The 16,354-nt window shown below is 58.6% G+C and overlaps 7 protein-coding genes across 7 annotated transcripts; 2 read left to right on the top strand and 5 right to left on the bottom strand.

Moving 5' to 3' along the window:
* Positions 1-221: 221 nt before the first annotated feature.
* On the bottom strand, positions 222-1,243 carry SDRG_05877 (hypothetical protein). The gene is made up of 3 exons (XM_008611619.1): positions 1,063-1,243; positions 795-1,011; positions 222-744 (listed from the first exon to the last, which is right to left on the bottom strand). Exons 1-3 carry the CDS (start codon positions 1,163-1,165, stop codon positions 258-260), a joined length of 807 nt encoding a protein of 268 aa, XP_008609841.1. The 5' UTR covers positions 1,166-1,243; the 3' UTR covers positions 222-257.
* Positions 1,244-1,662: 419 nt separating this feature from the next.
* On the bottom strand, positions 1,663-5,863 carry SDRG_05876 (TKL protein kinase). The gene is made up of 3 exons (XM_008611618.1): positions 4,896-5,863; positions 4,464-4,807; positions 1,663-4,412 (listed from the first exon to the last, which is right to left on the bottom strand). The coding sequence occupies exons 1-3, from the start codon at positions 5,842-5,844 to the stop codon at positions 1,809-1,811; spliced, it is 3,897 nt and encodes a 1,298-aa protein (XP_008609840.1). The 5' UTR covers positions 5,845-5,863; the 3' UTR covers positions 1,663-1,808.
* Positions 5,864-5,979: 116 nt separating this feature from the next.
* On the bottom strand, positions 5,980-7,062 carry SDRG_05875 (hypothetical protein). The gene is made up of 2 exons (XM_008611617.1): positions 6,998-7,062; positions 5,980-6,936 (listed from the first exon to the last, which is right to left on the bottom strand). Exons 1-2 carry the CDS (start codon positions 7,007-7,009, stop codon positions 6,010-6,012), a joined length of 939 nt encoding a protein of 312 aa, XP_008609839.1. The 5' UTR covers positions 7,010-7,062; the 3' UTR covers positions 5,980-6,009.
* Positions 7,063-7,618: 556 nt separating this feature from the next.
* SDRG_05874 (hypothetical protein) lies at positions 7,619-7,855 on the bottom strand (the record flags this gene model as incomplete). The annotated part of the gene is made up of 1 exon (XM_008611616.1): positions 7,619-7,855. One exon carries the CDS (start codon positions 7,853-7,855, stop codon positions 7,619-7,621), a length of 237 nt encoding a protein of 78 aa, XP_008609838.1.
* A 694-nt stretch (positions 7,856-8,549) lies between these two features.
* SDRG_05873 (hypothetical protein) lies at positions 8,550-9,866 on the top strand. Its single transcript, XM_008611615.1, has 6 exons — positions 8,550-8,591; positions 8,669-8,815; positions 8,880-8,951; positions 9,006-9,182; positions 9,239-9,396; positions 9,443-9,866. The coding sequence occupies exons 2-6, from the start codon at positions 8,707-8,709 to the stop codon at positions 9,776-9,778; spliced, it is 852 nt and encodes a 283-aa protein (XP_008609837.1). The 5' UTR covers positions 8,550-8,591; positions 8,669-8,706; the 3' UTR covers positions 9,779-9,866.
* Positions 9,867-10,437: 571 nt separating this feature from the next.
* Positions 10,438-12,305, top strand: SDRG_05872 (hypothetical protein). The gene is made up of 2 exons (XM_008611614.1): positions 10,438-10,615; positions 10,660-12,305. Exons 1-2 carry the CDS (start codon positions 10,472-10,474, stop codon positions 12,238-12,240), a joined length of 1,725 nt encoding a protein of 574 aa, XP_008609836.1. The 5' UTR covers positions 10,438-10,471; the 3' UTR covers positions 12,241-12,305.
* Positions 12,306-12,771: 466 nt separating this feature from the next.
* On the bottom strand, positions 12,772-16,156 carry SDRG_05871 (hypothetical protein; the record flags this gene model as incomplete). The annotated part of the gene is made up of 15 exons (XM_008611613.1): positions 12,772-13,222; positions 13,273-13,361; positions 13,409-13,551; positions 13,600-13,889; positions 13,935-14,068; positions 14,111-14,266; positions 14,310-14,450; positions 14,496-14,842; positions 14,879-14,919; positions 14,982-15,294; positions 15,337-15,399; positions 15,440-15,735; positions 15,786-15,878; positions 15,924-16,110; positions 16,138-16,156. 15 exons carry the CDS (start codon positions 16,154-16,156, stop codon positions 12,772-12,774), a joined length of 2,763 nt encoding a protein of 920 aa, XP_008609835.1.
* Between the last annotated feature and the right edge of the window lie 198 nt (positions 16,157-16,354).

Here is a 16,354-nt window from a genome sequence, read left to right as displayed (position 1 = left end):
GAGGCTCGGCGGCTTGGGCGACCACTCGGCAAGGAGCTGGTCGAGGTGCGCGATCCAGTTGCTAGCATCATAGACCTATAAGCTCTTATGTGGTGGATACTGGCCGTGATGAACGTATTCAGGAGTCAGATCTGGGTGCACTCGCCACTTGTATTCTTGGCCCCGATTCTGCAAGTTTTTGCAGATTCGAAAACGCATTTTGACACGCCAAGAGTCGTTGCGTTCATCTTTCGTCACCAAGAAACAACTTGCTATATTCAAGGCATGTTACTATATGCGCGCGACAGCTTGGTGGGGGCGAGCTCCGGGTACGACGCCTCGATCGTAGCGAGCAATTGCTGGTGCACGAACACATTGCCCGTCGTTGTCAAGTGGAGGCCATCGTAGAGCACATCGGGTACGCCTTGCAGCGGCGTCCAGAGGTCGATGACGGGCACGTTAAGATCACTTGCGACTTGCTTGCAGCGATTCGCGTACGCTTCTGCGGCGCTGTTTTGAAAAACGTAGTTCCAGTGGGCCGAGCTCTCGACGACGGGTGGCGTCAGGAGGATGAACTTGGTGCTGGCAAACGACGAGCCGAGGCGCTGCACCAGCGTGCGAAGGTTGGCGGCATACGTTTCGATCGGCACATGCAGCGTCGAGTTCGGAAGCGCAGCATCGTTGGTGCCGATCATGATCGTGATTAGGCTCGGTGGCTTCAGCGACCACTCGGCGATGAGCTGATCGAGGCGTGCAACCCAGAGACTAGCATCCCATGTGCGCTCTTCATGCATACTTGCGTGGAGCGAGCGTACCTGGACGTGAACCCGCTCACGCCGCGGTTAATCACGTCAGCGGTTCGACTGTAATCGTACGAGAGGAGCGCTTGGAAGCCTTGCGTTGTGGGGTTGGCCGCGAGCTCCGTGTTGGAGTCGCCGACCATAAGAATCGTCGCCGTAACACGTCCTGAGGTCGCCTCGGCTTGCGTGCAGAGCGCGATGGTGAGCGCAAGAGTGCTGCTTGCAAGGATTACTACAGTACATGCATGAGACTGTGAGCGAGCGTCGGCAACCTCAGCCTTGCCTGTGGCGACGATCCACGGCCAGCGCCGACGGGGCGTGACAGCCTCCTTTGGCTCGTCGTGGGCGGAGAGCACTTCGAATGCGCTCGTGCTGGGCGTCTCCATCGGGACTCTTGCGTTGGAATGATGGGGTGACGCCCTTTTGACAGTGGTATTGTGTTGGTCGACCGGGTGGTGCAGTTGCTGGCTAACCCAACAGGGACCAAGTGTGGCATTACAATTTCATGCCGGGCAAGGGTGTAAAAGTGCGAGGGAATTTTTTGTTAGCACCAAATGTGCACTGCAGTGACGCCTAGGCGTGGCCGCAGCGCAATGTACTTGCAGACGGACGACCCGTGCATTGCCACGTCCGTGTTACCGGATGGAGAGACACGAAGCAGCACTAACGTCAAGTACATACTGGTACGCCCAACGACACAAGCAACAAGCATCGATACAGTACCGTATGTACAATGGACATCAAGCAAGCATTAACTATCTGTCAAGAAGGGCTAATTTCAGGCGTATGTGTGAGAGCGACACGGCCGGAACGACCCAACATGAGACTGACAACACCAGGCGCTCAGCCTCGAGTTGCCACCTGTAGCGTAGAGCTATTCGGCACCCATGGCTTGTCGACAGCAATGTATTTTGTTGCCATAAGTATTCAGGCGACTTACGTAATAGCATTCGATTGCTTGCTTGTCCGGCCGCCACGTCACTGCACCTGGCTCAACTCCAAAAACCAATCAAAACCGGTTGTTTGACACTATGAGGAGGGATGCGTCAAGAGACTTTGAGCAATGCTGCTGCGTGCGTCGTGGGGCAAGATCGCGTCGACCACTTGCGTCTGCATGTTGCAAAGCGCCGCGAGTGCAAGGACGAGCTGGATCGCATTGTCGCGGTCGTCGGGCCGGTCGTGCTCCTTCGCCATCGCAATCAGCGGCTTGATCATCATGTCGACCGCCAACGCTTTCTGGCGCGTCTCGGAGGCGTCGTCGAGCAGCCGCCGCACAATGTCGAGGGCGATGCTTCGATCCCGCTTGCTGTGAAGCCGCTGGGCGAGCGGCGCCAGGAGCCCCGCATCAATCAACGCATCGGCTCGTTGGCTATCGGACACAATGGCATCGTAGATACGGACCAAAACTAGGCCCCGCGGCCGTTCCTGTTGTAGCGCGCGCACCAAGCGCTGGTCGTCGTCCGATTCTTGGTTGGACGCGGGCTTGGCCCTTCGCCACTTCCTGGCCAAGGCTTGTAGTAGCGAAGGTTTGTACGAGCTTGTGAGGGGGACTTCGAGTCGCGTTAAGATCGCATCGCATATCGAATGAAGCGCTGGGTTGCGCGTCAGCTTTTGCAGCGTGGCCACGATGGGGTACTCGACGGTGAGGAGGTTGTGAAACGACGGGCAAAACGACATGTGGCTAATGATGCGCAGCGCGAGCTCTTGGTGCAGCGATGTTTTGAGCAGCGGGGCGAGGATGCCGAGGCCGCTGCCCTTGACTGCACGCAATACGGTGGGTTCAAAGTATGTGATTTGTGCGACGCAGCCGAGCGCGAGTACTTGCACCTCCGACGACGACGACTCGACGAGGCCCATAAGCGTATACAGTGCCGTGTCGTGCTGAACGAGCAGCAGTACTGTCTCAAGTGACGTGGCAATGTGCAGCACAAGCTGGAGGATCGGAACCACTTGATTGACGTCGGCTTTGCCGAGTCGTTTGATCAGCAGCGGCGCGCCGCCGAGACGAACAAACGTGTCGAGACACGGTGACGCCGCAACGGCGTTGCTCAAGCAGATCCACAGCGGCGTCAAATCGACGTCCCGTTGTGTTCGCAGCTGCTCCAGTGTCCAAGCGACCGCGCCCGACGAGGCGAGAGCATCGCGGGGCGACGCCATTGACAGCTGGGCGAGGAGCTTGGCACCTAGGCCACCGAGCTCCGGGTGCTTCAACAGTGCCGTCATCGTGACGTTGACAGCATCGAGACTGGCCATGTGCTCGACGATCGACGACTCCAAGCTCAAGTTGTGCAGCAAGTGCATCGCCGACGTCACCAGCGCCGGGTCCAAGACGGCCTCGACCGCCCATTGTAGGCCGCGGTGCCGTGCGATTTGGCGACAACTGGCTTCGGTCGTTGCGACATTGGCAAGCGTGCCGAGGATCAGATTTCTGAGGTCGGGCCAGGCGCTATAAGCTTTCCAGAGCAGCGGAATTGCACCAGCATCTACAATCGTTGCGGCGTACGCGTCATTGGCAAAGGCGAGGAGCCCGAGGCTCTGGAGAAGGAGCGACGACATCTCCGGTGTCTTGGCATGAATCCGAGTCTGCGTCACGACAAGAGCAACGACGTTCTCGATGCACGGCGTCCAACTGTCGGCGTCAGCGGCATCGGCCAGGTTGGCTATCCAGCGAAACAGGTGCCGCTGCGTGTCGTACGCCATGGACTCGACCGATGGAAGAAGCGCTGCGAGGGCCGGTACCATGGTCGATTGGGCGGGTGGCACCGACACGTTGGCCACGAGGCATAAGGCATCTTGGCGCTGCCGGTCGCCGCCGACACGCAGCATGTCGAGCACCATCGTGACGCTCGTTGTGTCATCGAGGACTTGGCCAATCGCCTCGTCGTCCATGGACGTGAGGTGCGCGAGCGCTCGAAGCGCAAATGCACGCTGCCCGTACGTTCCTTGACGGAGTAGTTTGAGCAAGATGGCGACACCGCCTTGGGCGCGGACCGTGGCGGCGAGGCCAGCATTGCGCTGCACAACTAGTCCAAGGAGCGCGGTTGACAGCTCCTTGATCGTCGGTGTACTGCCTTTGGCTGCGAGCGTGAGCAAGAGCTCGAGGCCGCCGTGGTCGGCCACGGATGCTGGCGCCAGTGGCATGAGTGCAGTGAGCAGCTTTTCCTGGATGATGTCGGACGTCGTTGGTCGCTGCAACCACTGCAAAAGCGACGGTACGTCCTGGGACGCGACGATGCCGTCGACGTCCGAGATGGAGAGGCGGCGTGTCGAGACACGTCGCGCGTGCTTAGCTTTTTTGGCTGCTTTCGTGTCGCGGGGCTTGTCGGCCGCAATGCCATAGCCGTATTCTCGCAATGTCGTTGTCGTCGCAGCTGGTGACGGTGCTGCGTCATCAGCAGTACCAAGTAGTGCCGTGGAGGTGGCAAGTGGCATGTCAGTCGACACCCAGCTCGGTTCTGGACGCGGCGATACCGTCTTGGCGGGACCGTCTCGCAGCGCCTCGCATTCGAGGATGAACGCCGACAAGTCGAGCCGGTCGTCCGGCGACAGCGCACACAGCCGCGGAACCAGCACGGCATACGGTGAGGTTTCGTCGAGCGTCGGGAGCTCGCCTCGGGCAATGCGGCCCCGTACCTACCCATGTCCATGAGCTCGAAAATAATCAAATCGAACATGAAAACTAACTGTTTCATCGTCGTTGACATCGCTAAACGGAATGTCGAGCGTCACGGCTTCGAGAAGGACCATTCCGAGAGCGTAGACGTCCGACGCTCGGCTTGGCGGTGCCGCATCGACGAGGCACTCTGGCGCAACCCACCGAATGGCTGCCGACACGCGCGTGGGCACGGGCGGGTGGATGGTGTTGAAGGCGCAGCCAAAGTCGCTAAGCTGTGCACGCAGTGGCGATACCGACACGAGGATGTTGTTGCACTTGAGGTCGCCGTGCACGACGCCGACGCTGTGCATGTACTCGAGTCCGATCGCAATATCGAGCAAAAAGCCCCAGAGCTGCGTCTCGTCCACAGTGCCTACCCATAGTTATCAACATAGTATTCCGAAATCAAACAATGAATAATTGATACATTGAAAGATGTATCAGATAAAAATGCGACGTACCGGCATGATGCAAGAGGTAGTCGTCGAGCGCGCCATCGGTTGCTTGTTCGCAGAGTGCAAACGGCTTGGCACCGACGTGGCAGCCGCCATAGAACGCCACCAAATTTGGGTGGCGAAGAGAGGCCCACAATGACAGCTCGGTCTCGACGTCATCGCTGCTCGCACGATAGACCTTGACGACGACCTTGGTGCGCTGACGCCAAACACCGAGGAAAACGTCGCTCGTTGCGCCACGCGCAAAGGGCTGGGGCGAAAGCGCTACGTCTTCCGGTGGCACAAACCAATTCGGCACCGATGCGGTGCCCAGCACGACGTTTTTGGAGAGCCGCTGGAGTGTATGGAACGCCTGCTTGACGAGCTTGGCTTGGAAGCTACTGCTGCTCTGCGTGTGTTTGTCGTGCTGGAGCGCGTGGAGAAGGCGCAACATCGTCTCACGCTGCGCACTCGCATCACTGCAGGCCTCGAGCACGAGTTTGTTGGTCGCCACAAGGTCGGTCCAGCGAGCGACCTCTTCGCGCTGGTCGGCGTCGTACTGCAGTCGCCAGTCGGTCATTTGCGCAATATGGGCGAGGTCCAGTAGCTTGAGAAGACTATCGACTTCGTTGTGGTAGACTGCAATCTTGGTGGCCACGTTCTCTTGTGTCAGGAGGCGCGTCACAAAGTTGCAGCTCAGATAGTGCGTCAAGTACGCGTCAAAGTCCTCGAGGAGCTCGCGGAACCGCTTGACGACGACCGGCGACGGCAGCTGCCCACGCGCCTCCATCGTTGAGAGCTGCGTAAAGATCTCGTGAAGGCGGTCCCGGACACGGCCAAAGTGCGCTTGGTTTTGAGATAGCTGGTCGCAGCGGCCGTTGATGCCGGCCAAGAAGGTGGCAATTTGCGGCAAATAGTGAATTGCGAGGCCTGCGCCCGGCACGATGAGGTTGGCCACGATCGCGAGCGCGCTCATACGACTGCGTGGCGCCTGGCTATTTGCGCGTTGAAACCACCAGCTGCAGAGCCTACACCTCTGAAACGACACGGCCCACGCACCAATTCATCTCAAGAGATCGCATTTTCGCAGGTCGATTTGCATCGAAGACAGTTTGTACAACAAACGTAGTTGGATTTTGTTTTACACGAGACATTCGTCTAGCATGACGCTACCCGGCTCATGAACGACCTCCGTCGCCACTCCAACACCGGTCGACGACAAGTGCATCGCTGCATGTGAGGTCGTCGCAACCGCGCTCGCGGTTTGCTCCAGCACGTACTTGGGCAGGACCAGCGTTGTACTCACGATTGGGCTAACGGTCGACGCTAGAGACACCAGCGACGCCCGAGGCGACACCAACGACGCGGGCGACGGCTGCTCGCTGTGGGCCGTGTGCAGCGTCAGAGCACTTGGTCGTGGAGCCGATGGGACCACATCTGCGGACAAGGCAGGGCTCAGCGTTCGTGCACTTTCGGAGCGAATGTCGACGACAGAGGCGTCTCGCCGTGCCACGATCATTGGCCCCGAAGGCTGTGGAACATTGATCAAAGGCGCTGCCGGTGCGCCCATGTCGACATCGGCCATCGACGCGCCATCAGCCGCTGGCGCTTGCACTGGCGGATCGAACGGCGGCGGCGTTTGCTCGTCGTCGTCAGCGCAAACCTTGGGTGTCGCCGAACTCTTGGTGGGCACCTTGCCTCTCTTCTTTGGCGGCGCTTTGTGAGCCGCGATCGCGCTCATAAACTTGTGCATCATGGTCATGCGGTACTCGAAGAGGTGTTTGTTCGTATCGCTCGTGACGGACGGGTACATCTCCGGGTCGTTGCGCTCGGCTTGGAGCCTCTTCTCGGCTATCCGGGCCTCTTGGCACGCGGCGCAGCCTAATGTGTCGCCAGTGATCGTGGCGAGGCAGCGCTTGTGGAAGAAGCCGGCGCACACCAAGCAGCGCATGAGCGAGTCGACGTTGAACTTGAGCCCACAGACAAAGCACGGCTTGTACTCTGCCTCGGGGAGCGAGCAGGGCTTTGGGATCACCGGCCCATTGGGCTTGCGCTTCTTGGACGGCTCCTACGTGCAAGAGAGTTGGCATGAGCTCGGCTGGACTTCCATGGCCGAGCTGGCGGCGTACCCCGCGTGCCATCGCGTCGCTGTCGGTAAAAATGAATTGGTTGCCGGCGTATCCGGATAAGACGGCCGGATATGATAATGCCGTTGCTGTCAGCACGCAACGTTAAAAACCTCTGGCATTCGATATCTTATGCGATTACACGGGTGCGGTACGTGGCAGTCTCGCGTCACGAGAATCTTAGCGAAGCGTACGTTGCACAGTATCCAAACACGGCAACGTCACATTGGCCGCTGCATCGCAATGAAGGGCCCTTGGCGCCAGGAATTAGGGTACTTCTAGGTCGTGGCACCGGTACAATCATGGCAGGAATTCGTTTCCAATCTTGCCATCATTAAACGTCTTTACGGGAGACGTCCAACAGCACAGCAACAAGTTGGAAGTGCAAAGTCCAACTTGATACATTGCTATCCTGTCCTTCGGTGCCAAATGAACAAGATTACAAAGCCCACGACGTTCAACAAGGCCAATGCCTACTGCAGTACAATATGGCCAAGCCGTGTTAAATTGGGCAGCGTGAACCTTGTCACTCGAAGACAACCTGTACAAAGTATCCCAACAAGAAACGACACACCACTTTATTTAAAGAATGGAAATCATAAATACTTACACATGAAATCTCGATTATGCACGGCGTGGCGCGTGTGCCTTTGTCGGTGTGTTTGGCGCATTCTTGGAGACGCTCGATGACGAGAGGTTGATCGAGTCGAGGGCTATCCACGACGTTGTCGGATGCGCGGCGTGAAGCGTGACAAAGGCCGCGTCAAAGGCGCTGGATGCAAACGCACCATCGTGTACCAGGGAGAGGTCCATCTCGAGGATTTGCACGTTGGCAGCGTTGAAGGCGCACGGACTGCTCATGTGGACGCTCGGAAGGGAAATGGGAAATGAAAAGAGCCGCTCGTCCGCGAAGACTCACCTGATGGAAACCACTGCAATAAGAAGTGACGTCTCGCCTGTCATGCGCACCACCTTTCGTGTCCGTATGTCCCGCTGCAGTTGCGCTCTCGAGGCTCTTGGGACTTTATGCACATGGGAATCTCGGAACCAGCTCGGGTGCGACGTGGGAGTGTGAACGTTTCTGATGTAAGCGTGTGCTGATGATGCCCCTCTTTATTGCACGCGCGTGAGAACGCGCACGCAATTTGTTGACTAGCGTGCATCCTTGCGTCCACAAAGAAGGCGGCCAGTCGTCACCAGGTGCCGACGCAGGTGCGCTCGGATCACGCAACGTTGTCACCCACGCTGGATCGCCGTGCCTTCAATATCCCACATTCATACAACCCTCGTAGACAGGGCCGTCGTCGTCGTCGACGCCTTGCGCGTTTATCGTTTCTATGCGGTACCTGATCTGCCACGAGCGTACCCACCAAGCAATGTGCTCTCCAAATGGGGCGTCATCTAGAGTGCTACCGGTACCCCATCGTCCCCTCTGTTCCTGAGCATGGTGATGCGGCAGCGTGCGACGATCATGCCCGCCCTGTTGGCAACGACGCCGGCCGTGTCTTTACAAGGGCGTCGTTGTCGTGGTGTCGTCAGGCGGTAATAATACGAGGCTGCGAGTCGCACGTACTCGTGACTTATCCTCGTCTGCGCTGTGAGTTTGCCGCGAGTTACAGCGCTGCTCGCCCCGCGCGCGTGAAACGGTGGGCCTTTCTGACATTGCCCTTGTAGTAGCCAATCAGACGCGTGCGATAGTCCGATTTCAGCCAATGGCATCGATTCGGACATTGGTTCGTCGTATTCCTGGGAGCATGAGCACGGAAGGCGCGGCGTCGCTGCGGCTCCAGCGTGCCGAGACAGTGCTGCAGCAACGGACGCGTACGTCGTGCGAGGATGTCCCTCGTCTAGACGCGACTAATGGGACGATTGCACTGCTATGTAGATGGCTTGCTGCTTGTCTTGGAGCAGTGCGTTGACTCGCACAACCACCAAGCCGTGGTTCGGACGGCCGAAGGTGCCTCAGTCTCGTCCTCTTGTCAGAAAAGACTCACTGCAACACGACGCGTAGCGCTTGGCATCCAAACCATCTATGTCATCGATCCCAACAACGAGCAGATCAAGAACCGCCACAAAGTCGGGTCCAAAAAGGTCTCCAAGAACTGCGGCACGTGGCTCTCCGTGACGCACTTTAGCACGATCGCCGACTGCATTGCAGCCTTGCGCCGCGACGGACGCCACATTTGGGGTATGCTACGAACGGCCTCTTGGATACAGGGCTCACAATATGTCAATCTTCTCTAGCGACGGACCTCTCCAAGGAAGCCGTAGCTTTGACACATGAGAACAAGGCGACGCTGACGATTCCTCTGGAAGGCATCGCGATCGTGATTGGCCGCGAGACGGACGGCGTGAGCCAAGAAATGCTGCACGAAGCCGACCGCCGCATCTACTTTCCGACGGTAGGCGCGTCGCTGGCGATCAGCATGTCGAAATTGAATCGAACAGGTTGGGTTTAGCGAGAGTTTGAATCTCTCGGTCGCGACCGCACTCGTGTGCCAGCGACTCATCGACTGGTTCCCGGCGCTCCGCGGCGACTTGACAGACGCGGCCAAGGATGCGCTGCGGAAGGAGTGGTTTCCGCAGCTCACGTCGTCGCCCGACGCATGGATTGAGGCGCCCAGTACGATCGGTGTGCTGCCCGACGTCCGGCGAGACCCGTCGCGCACCGAAACAGGCCAGAACCCGTGGGTCTCGAAAAAGATTCGTCGGCGCGAGCTCGACTTGGAGCAAGTCCAGTCGCGCCAAAAGTCGAGCAAGGCCACCAGTCCGTCGCAGCAGTAAGCAGTACAACCACGACGACGTCGGCTGCCATTCGTAGTTGTAATCAGCGTATAATCACTGACGCTACGTCGTCGTTGTTAGCTGACCACTCGCCTTTGAACCCTCCCATTCGAAGCGGGTTGAAAAACCTTCGTAACGCCAGCCGATAGCCATCACGACGGCAGCGGCGACGAACCGGTTGGGCTCACGACGGTGCGCCCTGATACGACTTGTGGCGATGTGATCGGTGCGGCGTTGGCGCAGCTGACGCCCGCGGTGAATCGCGAGATGACGCCTTCGTTCCAGTTCAACCGACAACCGTGAAGGTGAAGACGACGTGGAGCGCACTGCATCTCATCTCAACCAGCGTGCCCATCCCGCATCAGTATCCCGCATCCTAGAGGCCGCCGCCGTCGTCGGCGCCACCACTGCCCACCAAAGCGAGTAGGATTGATACCCAACATGGCCCACCATGGTGGCTGCGTTGCACTGTCTAGCGCGACTCTGTCGTGGCGGGCGTCCTTTGTGGTCAGCTTCATTCTCGTGCTGCCACCTGGCCAGCTGGTGGTCTCAATTCAATTCATTGACTCAATTAAGTATAGTAATTTACCGTCAAGAGGCCAGAAACGAATAAAATGATGCGCAAGATCCGTCTAAAACGAAACTGAAGCAAGAATAGCTTGCGACATATAGCGGCGGCAAGGTCAGCGCGAGATGCTCGAGGTGCCGGTCAAGCCGACCTTTTTTCCGACGGCAGCCATCACGAGCGCGGACGCGGCCACGTACCGCCAAGTGGCGCGCTACGCACTCGACGACCTCCAGCATGCGATTGCCACGTATGCGTGGAAGCGATGCGAGGTAGGATGCTGGTGCGCTGCAAGCCATTATCATCGCTTGCGTAGAGCCGCGACGGCCTGCTCGTGGGCAAAGTGCACTGCATCGAGCAAGACGAGCTCGACGCCAGGGGTGGCAAGCCTTGCCTCGTCATGCGCGGCGCGATCAACGTCCGCGCGACGGTCGCCGAGGTCCTCGCCATTGTGGCACCGAGCACAACGGACGAGTCGCGGCGATGGATGCATCGCATACATGCGAAGAAGTACATCGATGGCCTTGTGCTTGCCTCGGTCGCGTGCGACGACGTCAACAACGAGCTGCGTGTCAAGTGGACCGCCTTCAAGGACGACGTCGGGCCCGCGCTCGGCCGCGACTACTGCCTCCTCGAGTACGCGGGGCTTCAAATGCCGCCGAATGGCGGGCCACACATTGGCTTTTGCGTCAACCACTCGATCGATCGGCCGCGCGAAGTGCCGTCGCTCAGCACGTTTGGCTACCGTCGCGACAGCCTGCGCCGCACCGGGTTTCTGATTGTGCCGTCGGCCACGTCCCCCGAGATAGTGCACGTGACGTACCTCGTGTCCTCGTCGTCGCCGCGTGAGGTGCCCATGGACAAGTGGGAAAGCGCGCTGTCCCAGCGCCTCTTGTGCTTGAGCACACTTGGCCCGCTTGTCGCCCAGCGCCGACTGAGTCAGCTGCCGATCGTCGACCGAGCGCTCTGGGTGCCCGACAGTCAGCGCAAGTTTTGCGCAGTCTGTCTACAATCATTTCATTTTCGTCGCAAGCACCACTGTCGGTCGTGCGGCGAAGTCGTTTGCGCATCGTGTGCAGACCACCATACGCTGGACGTGCCGGTCCTCGGGCTACTGCCTGTCCGCCTCTGCAACGTGTGCATTGGCAAAGCCAACGCCGTTCCGCCGCCCCCGTGCATCGCACCGCGCCACAAGAAGAGCATCGTCTTACTGGAAGACATGCAGCTGCAACTGCCGCCACCGACGACGAAGAAGGCGTCGCTTGGACTGCCCATGCGCGCGATGCTAGAGGACTTGTATCCGTCCCAGCGTGCGATGCGCCCGATTCCTGAGGTCATCGATGAGACGAGCCATGGTGTTGTGCCGCTGGACGAGCTCGTTGCCCGCATCTCGTCGATCAAGCAAGCCATCGCCGGGATCGCCCCGCCGCCGCGCTCGGAGCCGCCGTCATTCACAGCCGCAATAGAGACGTCAACCCGCCACCACCACGTGTCCAAGACGGCATGCGAGGACGGGAATGAGGACGACGACGACCTCCGCTCGGACCACGCGACGCTGCTCGAGTCTTTTGCCGATGATTTTTGTGCACGCTACGCCCACGCGAGTGTGCACAGCGCGCGCACGTCACTTCTCTCGTCGTCGCTCTCGTCTGGCTCGTCGTGCGACGAGGTCGATGCGCTCAAGCACCAAGTCGACGAGCTCCACCGCATGCTGGACGATGCCAATGCGCGCCTTGGCGACTACGAGCAGGAGCAGGCTGCGCGTCAACTCAAGTACGTCGAGAGCCAATCGGGGAATGCGCCCAACGACCCGATCGTCGTGCGCCGAAGAGAGACGTACGACGCCCTCTTGTCCGAGCTGCACGACATTATGGGTCTCGCGCCGCGCCTCGCGTAGCGCTCACGCTAGCATTTTGGTGCTCTACACTAACCACCTTGATGATTGATTCCGTTGCTTGTTGCTGTCGCGATCTTGCTAAAAGAGAGCTATGCAGGCGACACTGTCCAAGAGAAGAACCACAAAGATTCCTCTTGACACGCCGGTGTGGAACGAGCCAGCACCTTGAATGATCGTCGAGGTGTGTGGACCGGAAACCAGTTCTCACTTTCGGAACCAGTTCTGACTCTAGGGACCAGTTCTGGCTTGAGGTCCAGTTCTGACTTTGTTTCAAGCGCGCGTGCGGTCGAGGCACGTTGTTTGTTGTATGAAACAATCTCAAAAGGACAACGACGATGCGAGCAGTAGGACGGACTCGCACGCGTGTGTCTTCCGATCCTCGGCTCGTATGTGTTGTGTATCCACAAGTCCAAGTATCAACTTATCAAGCTATCGGTATCCGCCCGCCACGCTCGATCCAGTGCGAGGAATGAACAACGGGACGGTGGTGTATCAATTCGCAACAATGAGAGGACGGTATTCTTACTACTTCTATCGGGACGGGCCTCGCTTGCTGTCACTGGCGTCACTGCTCATGTTGGGCACGTCGGCCAGCGTTTTTCGGGACGTTCGCCGGGAGCCACGGGACCGGGGCGAGGCTCCTTTCGGATCGTCGTGGGCCGACGTCGGAGGTGTTGTGAGCAGCCGCGCTGCAATCGCCTTCTCGGCCGAGCTCCGAAACGTCGAGACGAGCTGGTCTTTGGCGCAAAAGTGCTGTACAAAGAGCTGTTCGAGCGAGTGGACGGCGTCGAGCACCGACTCGGACGCTGGCGGGTACCGCAGCAACGCCACGCGCAGTAAGAGCTCAAGGAAATCGGTGAAGTAGATGATGCGTCGCTGGGACGTGGACGCCATCTCGTCGAGGATCATCATTTTGGACGCGAAAAAGGGTTCGCGGACGTCGCGGACTTTGAATTTGTCGTCAAACACGTGGAACTGCTCGCTACGCACGAAAGTGTCTCATAAATACTAGACAATATCCAATGTGCGTACAGTAAATTGATGAATTCTTGCATGGCCATGCCCTTGACGTCGCCCACTTTGCAGTACTTGCCGCTGTTGTCTTGGTAGAGGTCCTTGAGCTACACATCGTGTTGATGCATAGTCTAGATTGGACACATTGTCCTACCATGACCACATACTCGACGAGGCAGTCGCTCACGGCTTCCGTGTAGAGGTAGTTGGCTCGAAATTCATTGCTATCTTGGGGCGTCATTGGCACCAAGTGCTCTTGCATGAGCTTCTCGAACGCCTGCGCGGGCGTCTCGCACACTGCACCTAGTGTACCGTCAAGCATCCTTCGAGCTAGTAGAGACGCACTTTTGCCCGTCGCGTACTTGTTGATCGCGATGCGGATGATGCACTCGAGAAACTCAAAGCGCGTGAGGCTCCGGTCCGGGTTGTCTTGCTGCTTTGCTTCTTCCGTCACCTCGAGGTTGGCCGCGACAAAGACGTTGTCCATGTCACTCATCTTGCAGCGCTCCGAGGTTTCGTCGACGAGCTTGCTGTCATTGATAAACTCGAGAAACCCGGCCCACGAAATCGATATCGTGTCCATGGCCGTGCCCCGGCTTGGGACCCCGCGGTTGCAGTACGTGCGGTACAAATTGCTAGTTTAATCGTGTCTCAGATGTGGACAATATGTCATCGTGTACCTAATCACGCGGTAGTAGACGACGCCGATCGTCTCGAGCTCCTTCTTTCGAAGTGCGTCCCGAATGATGCGGTCGATTTTGCAGTGCTTGAAATCAACAAGGAACGCCTTGGCAACCAGCATGTCCGTGTCCACCTAATACGCTTTAGAAAAAAACGTAGTTAGTACATGATGTACATAAGCTTTGCTGGGACTCTCTTTGGCGCGCGATGCAAACACCGACTTTTTGATGTCCCACTTGAGTGCCTTGACTGCATTCGAGCCGGGCCGCGGCATGGTGGCGCGACACGGGTTGGCGTCGTCCGAGCGCGACATGGCGATATAGTTGGCGTACTACGCAATTCTCTAGGGTTCGGGTTCACAACAAATAGTGTACGTGAAGGGTGCCAAAAATGTCTTCGTCGCCGTGTTGCCGAAGAATGCGGGACGCTCGCTTGTCCTTCATCGTGTAAAACTGCCGCACGGTACGCGTGCTCGCGGGCAGCGCTGACGTGCCGCCACTGCTCGAGAGGGACGACTACCCCACGCCATGATTCAACTATCGCAATGGTCCAAGTCGTACAGCAATGTCGGTCGAGACCGTGATAAAGTATTGCGTTTTCCCTGGCGGGAGCATGCGGTACAGGAGATACGTATCGTTCGCAGCCGGGCTCATGGTGTCGCCATCCCAGTCGTCGATCGAGAGATGGAGCTGCACCTTGGCTTTTGGGTCGATCGAGTGCGGCGGCGTCCAGACAAACCGGTACTCGGACCAGCGCCCGCAGAGCCAGCACTGGCGGTCCACGCAGTGCCAAAAATGGTCGTACGCACTCTCGTCCGTCCCTTGATACTGTTCGTAGTGGGCAATGCTCGACACCTTGTGCTGCGCCTGCAAGTGCATCGGCTCGGTCGATGGCACGACAAACCCTACTTATTCTCAATCATTTTCAAAAAAGAGGGCGATACCTCGGGCGTCAACGTAGCCTTGGTTGCCAACCATGTGCAGCCTAGCATCGAAAGTTTACGTCCTAATGCGAGACTACGAATGGCCTTCAAAAGGCGCAGGTACCCGAGGATCGTGTGGTTGGCGACAAGTGCGTTCGCGAGGATCGCGCAATCGTCGACGTCGAGCCCATTGTTGCTCAAATCTAGGTGCACGAGCACCTTGTTGTTGGCCAGCGCGGCCGCGAGGGCGGTGGCGACGGCGTGGTGCGCGCACGAGTTGAGGCTGTTCCACGACAAGTCGAGCACGCGCAGCGAGTTGTGGAAGCCGATGGCCTCGACGATCCGCTGCGCGCCAATCCCGCGGATCTTGTTCCACGAAAGATACAGCTCTTCGATCTTGGCGCTTTCTTCGAGGAGTTTGGCGATCGCCAGCATGCCTACACCACGCTTCCATGCGCTGATCCCATGTTGCCACGTACCAGGCGTCGAAAAGGCATTTTCAGAAATGTTGAGGTGGGTCACGGTCGGACTCTTCTTGAGCGCTACGCATACTGACGACATAGCGCCGTAAAGCAAGCGTACCATCGCAGAGAAGCACGATCGCGCGGCTGTTGAGCTTGTTGTGGGCGAGGTTGATGGACGTAAGGGACTTGGTCGATCCGAGAAGCGTCGCAAGCGCCTTCGCGGCTTGGAGCCCCAAGTCGTTGGCGGCGAAATCGAGGGCTCGCAGCGTCGGCGACGCTGCCATGGATGCGATCACGTCGCTGGCTGCTGCGTCCGAGATGCGGTTCGACGCCAGGTTGAGCGTATCAATGCTCGGGATGAGCGCCAAGCTCTCGCCCATGGCGGTCGCAAACTCACTGCCAATGTCATAGGCGCTACACGTACATACTCGTAGAGAGACAAGTGGGCGACAACGGTGTCGTACTGCAAATCAACCTTGGGCGTCTCGCCTTTGCGGATGATCCCCATCGGCTCGGGGCACCGGTGCAGCTGTTGGAGCCGCTGAAGGTACGTGGTGCTACACTCTACCTTGAGCAAATATAGTCAAATGTGATAGGCAGACCGAGCAGAGCGCGGGCGCGGCCGCTTGGTGCGGGCGGTTGTCTCTTGCCGCTGAAACATGCGCCAAAAGCGAGAGAGCGCGTCGAGTCCAAAGTAGTTGTCGGCGTCGACGGCTGTCGACTCTTCGCGCTCGTCCTCGAAGGGCGACGGCGGACGGAGCTCTTCCCCATCGGCCTTTTGCCACAGATCTAGTCGCCTGCTATAAAACCCTATACAGAGTGTTGCGTCGTGCATACGTGTAATGAACGTCGTCGCGTTGTTTTCGTCGGGCGCCGAGATCTGCGGCAAAAGCACCGTGTGCCGCTTGGACGCGCCCCCCTCTCGCCGGACGCGGGGGGCGCCCGCCTCGGGTGTCGACGCGGCACTGAGCGACTTGGCTTGGGTGCGCCCACTTGACCGGGGTGGCGGCCGCGTCGGCACGAGCGGCACCAC

The sequence above is a fragment of the Saprolegnia diclina genome, assembly GCF_000281045.1.
Source record: "Saprolegnia diclina VS20 unplaced genomic scaffold supercont1.16, whole genome shotgun sequence".
Taxonomy (NCBI): domain Eukaryota; phylum Oomycota; class Saprolegniomycetes; order Saprolegniales; family Saprolegniaceae; genus Saprolegnia; species Saprolegnia diclina.
The sequence above is the reverse complement of the archived record's forward strand: the minus strand, read 5'-3'. Positions and strand labels throughout refer to the sequence as shown.

Coding starts and splice junctions, on each gene's coding strand:
- SDRG_05873 (XM_008611615.1), top strand. CDS start 8,707: ATGGCATCGATTCGGACATTGGTTCGTCGTATTCCTGGGAGCATGAGC. Junction 8,816..8,879: donor AGTGCTGCAGCAACGGACGC/GTACGTCGTGCG, acceptor ACTGCTATGTAG/ATGGCTTGCTGCTTGTCTTG. Junction 9,397..9,442: donor GCCGCATCTACTTTCCGACG/GTAGGCGCGTCG, acceptor TGAATCGAACAG/GTTGGGTTTAGCGAGAGTTT.
- SDRG_05872 (XM_008611614.1), top strand. CDS start 10,472: ATGCTCGAGGTGCCGGTCAAGCCGACCTTTTTTCCGACGGCAGCCATC. Junction 10,616..10,659: donor ATGCGTGGAAGCGATGCGAG/GTAGGATGCTGG, acceptor TCGCTTGCGTAG/AGCCGCGACGGCCTGCTCGT.
- SDRG_05876 (XM_008611618.1), bottom strand. CDS start 5,844: ATGAGCGCGCTCGCGATCGTGGCCAACCTCATCGTGCCGGGCGCAGGC. Junction 4,808..4,895: donor CTACCTCTTGCATCATGCCG/GTACGTCGCATT, acceptor AACTATGGGTAG/GCACTGTGGACGAGACGCAG. Junction 4,413..4,463: donor ATGTCAACGACGATGAAACA/GTTAGTTTTCAT, acceptor GGACATGGGTAG/GTACGGGGCCGCATTGCCCG.
- SDRG_05877 (XM_008611619.1), bottom strand. CDS start 1,165: ATGGAGACGCCCAGCACGAGCGCATTCGAAGTGCTCTCCGCCCACGAC. Junction 1,012..1,062: donor GCCGTGGATCGTCGCCACAG/GCAAGGCTGAGG, acceptor CATGTACTGTAG/TAATCCTTGCAAGCAGCACT. Junction 745..794: donor GTGAGCGGGTTCACGTCCAG/GTACGCTCGCTC, acceptor ATGGGATGCTAG/TCTCTGGGTTGCACGCCTCG.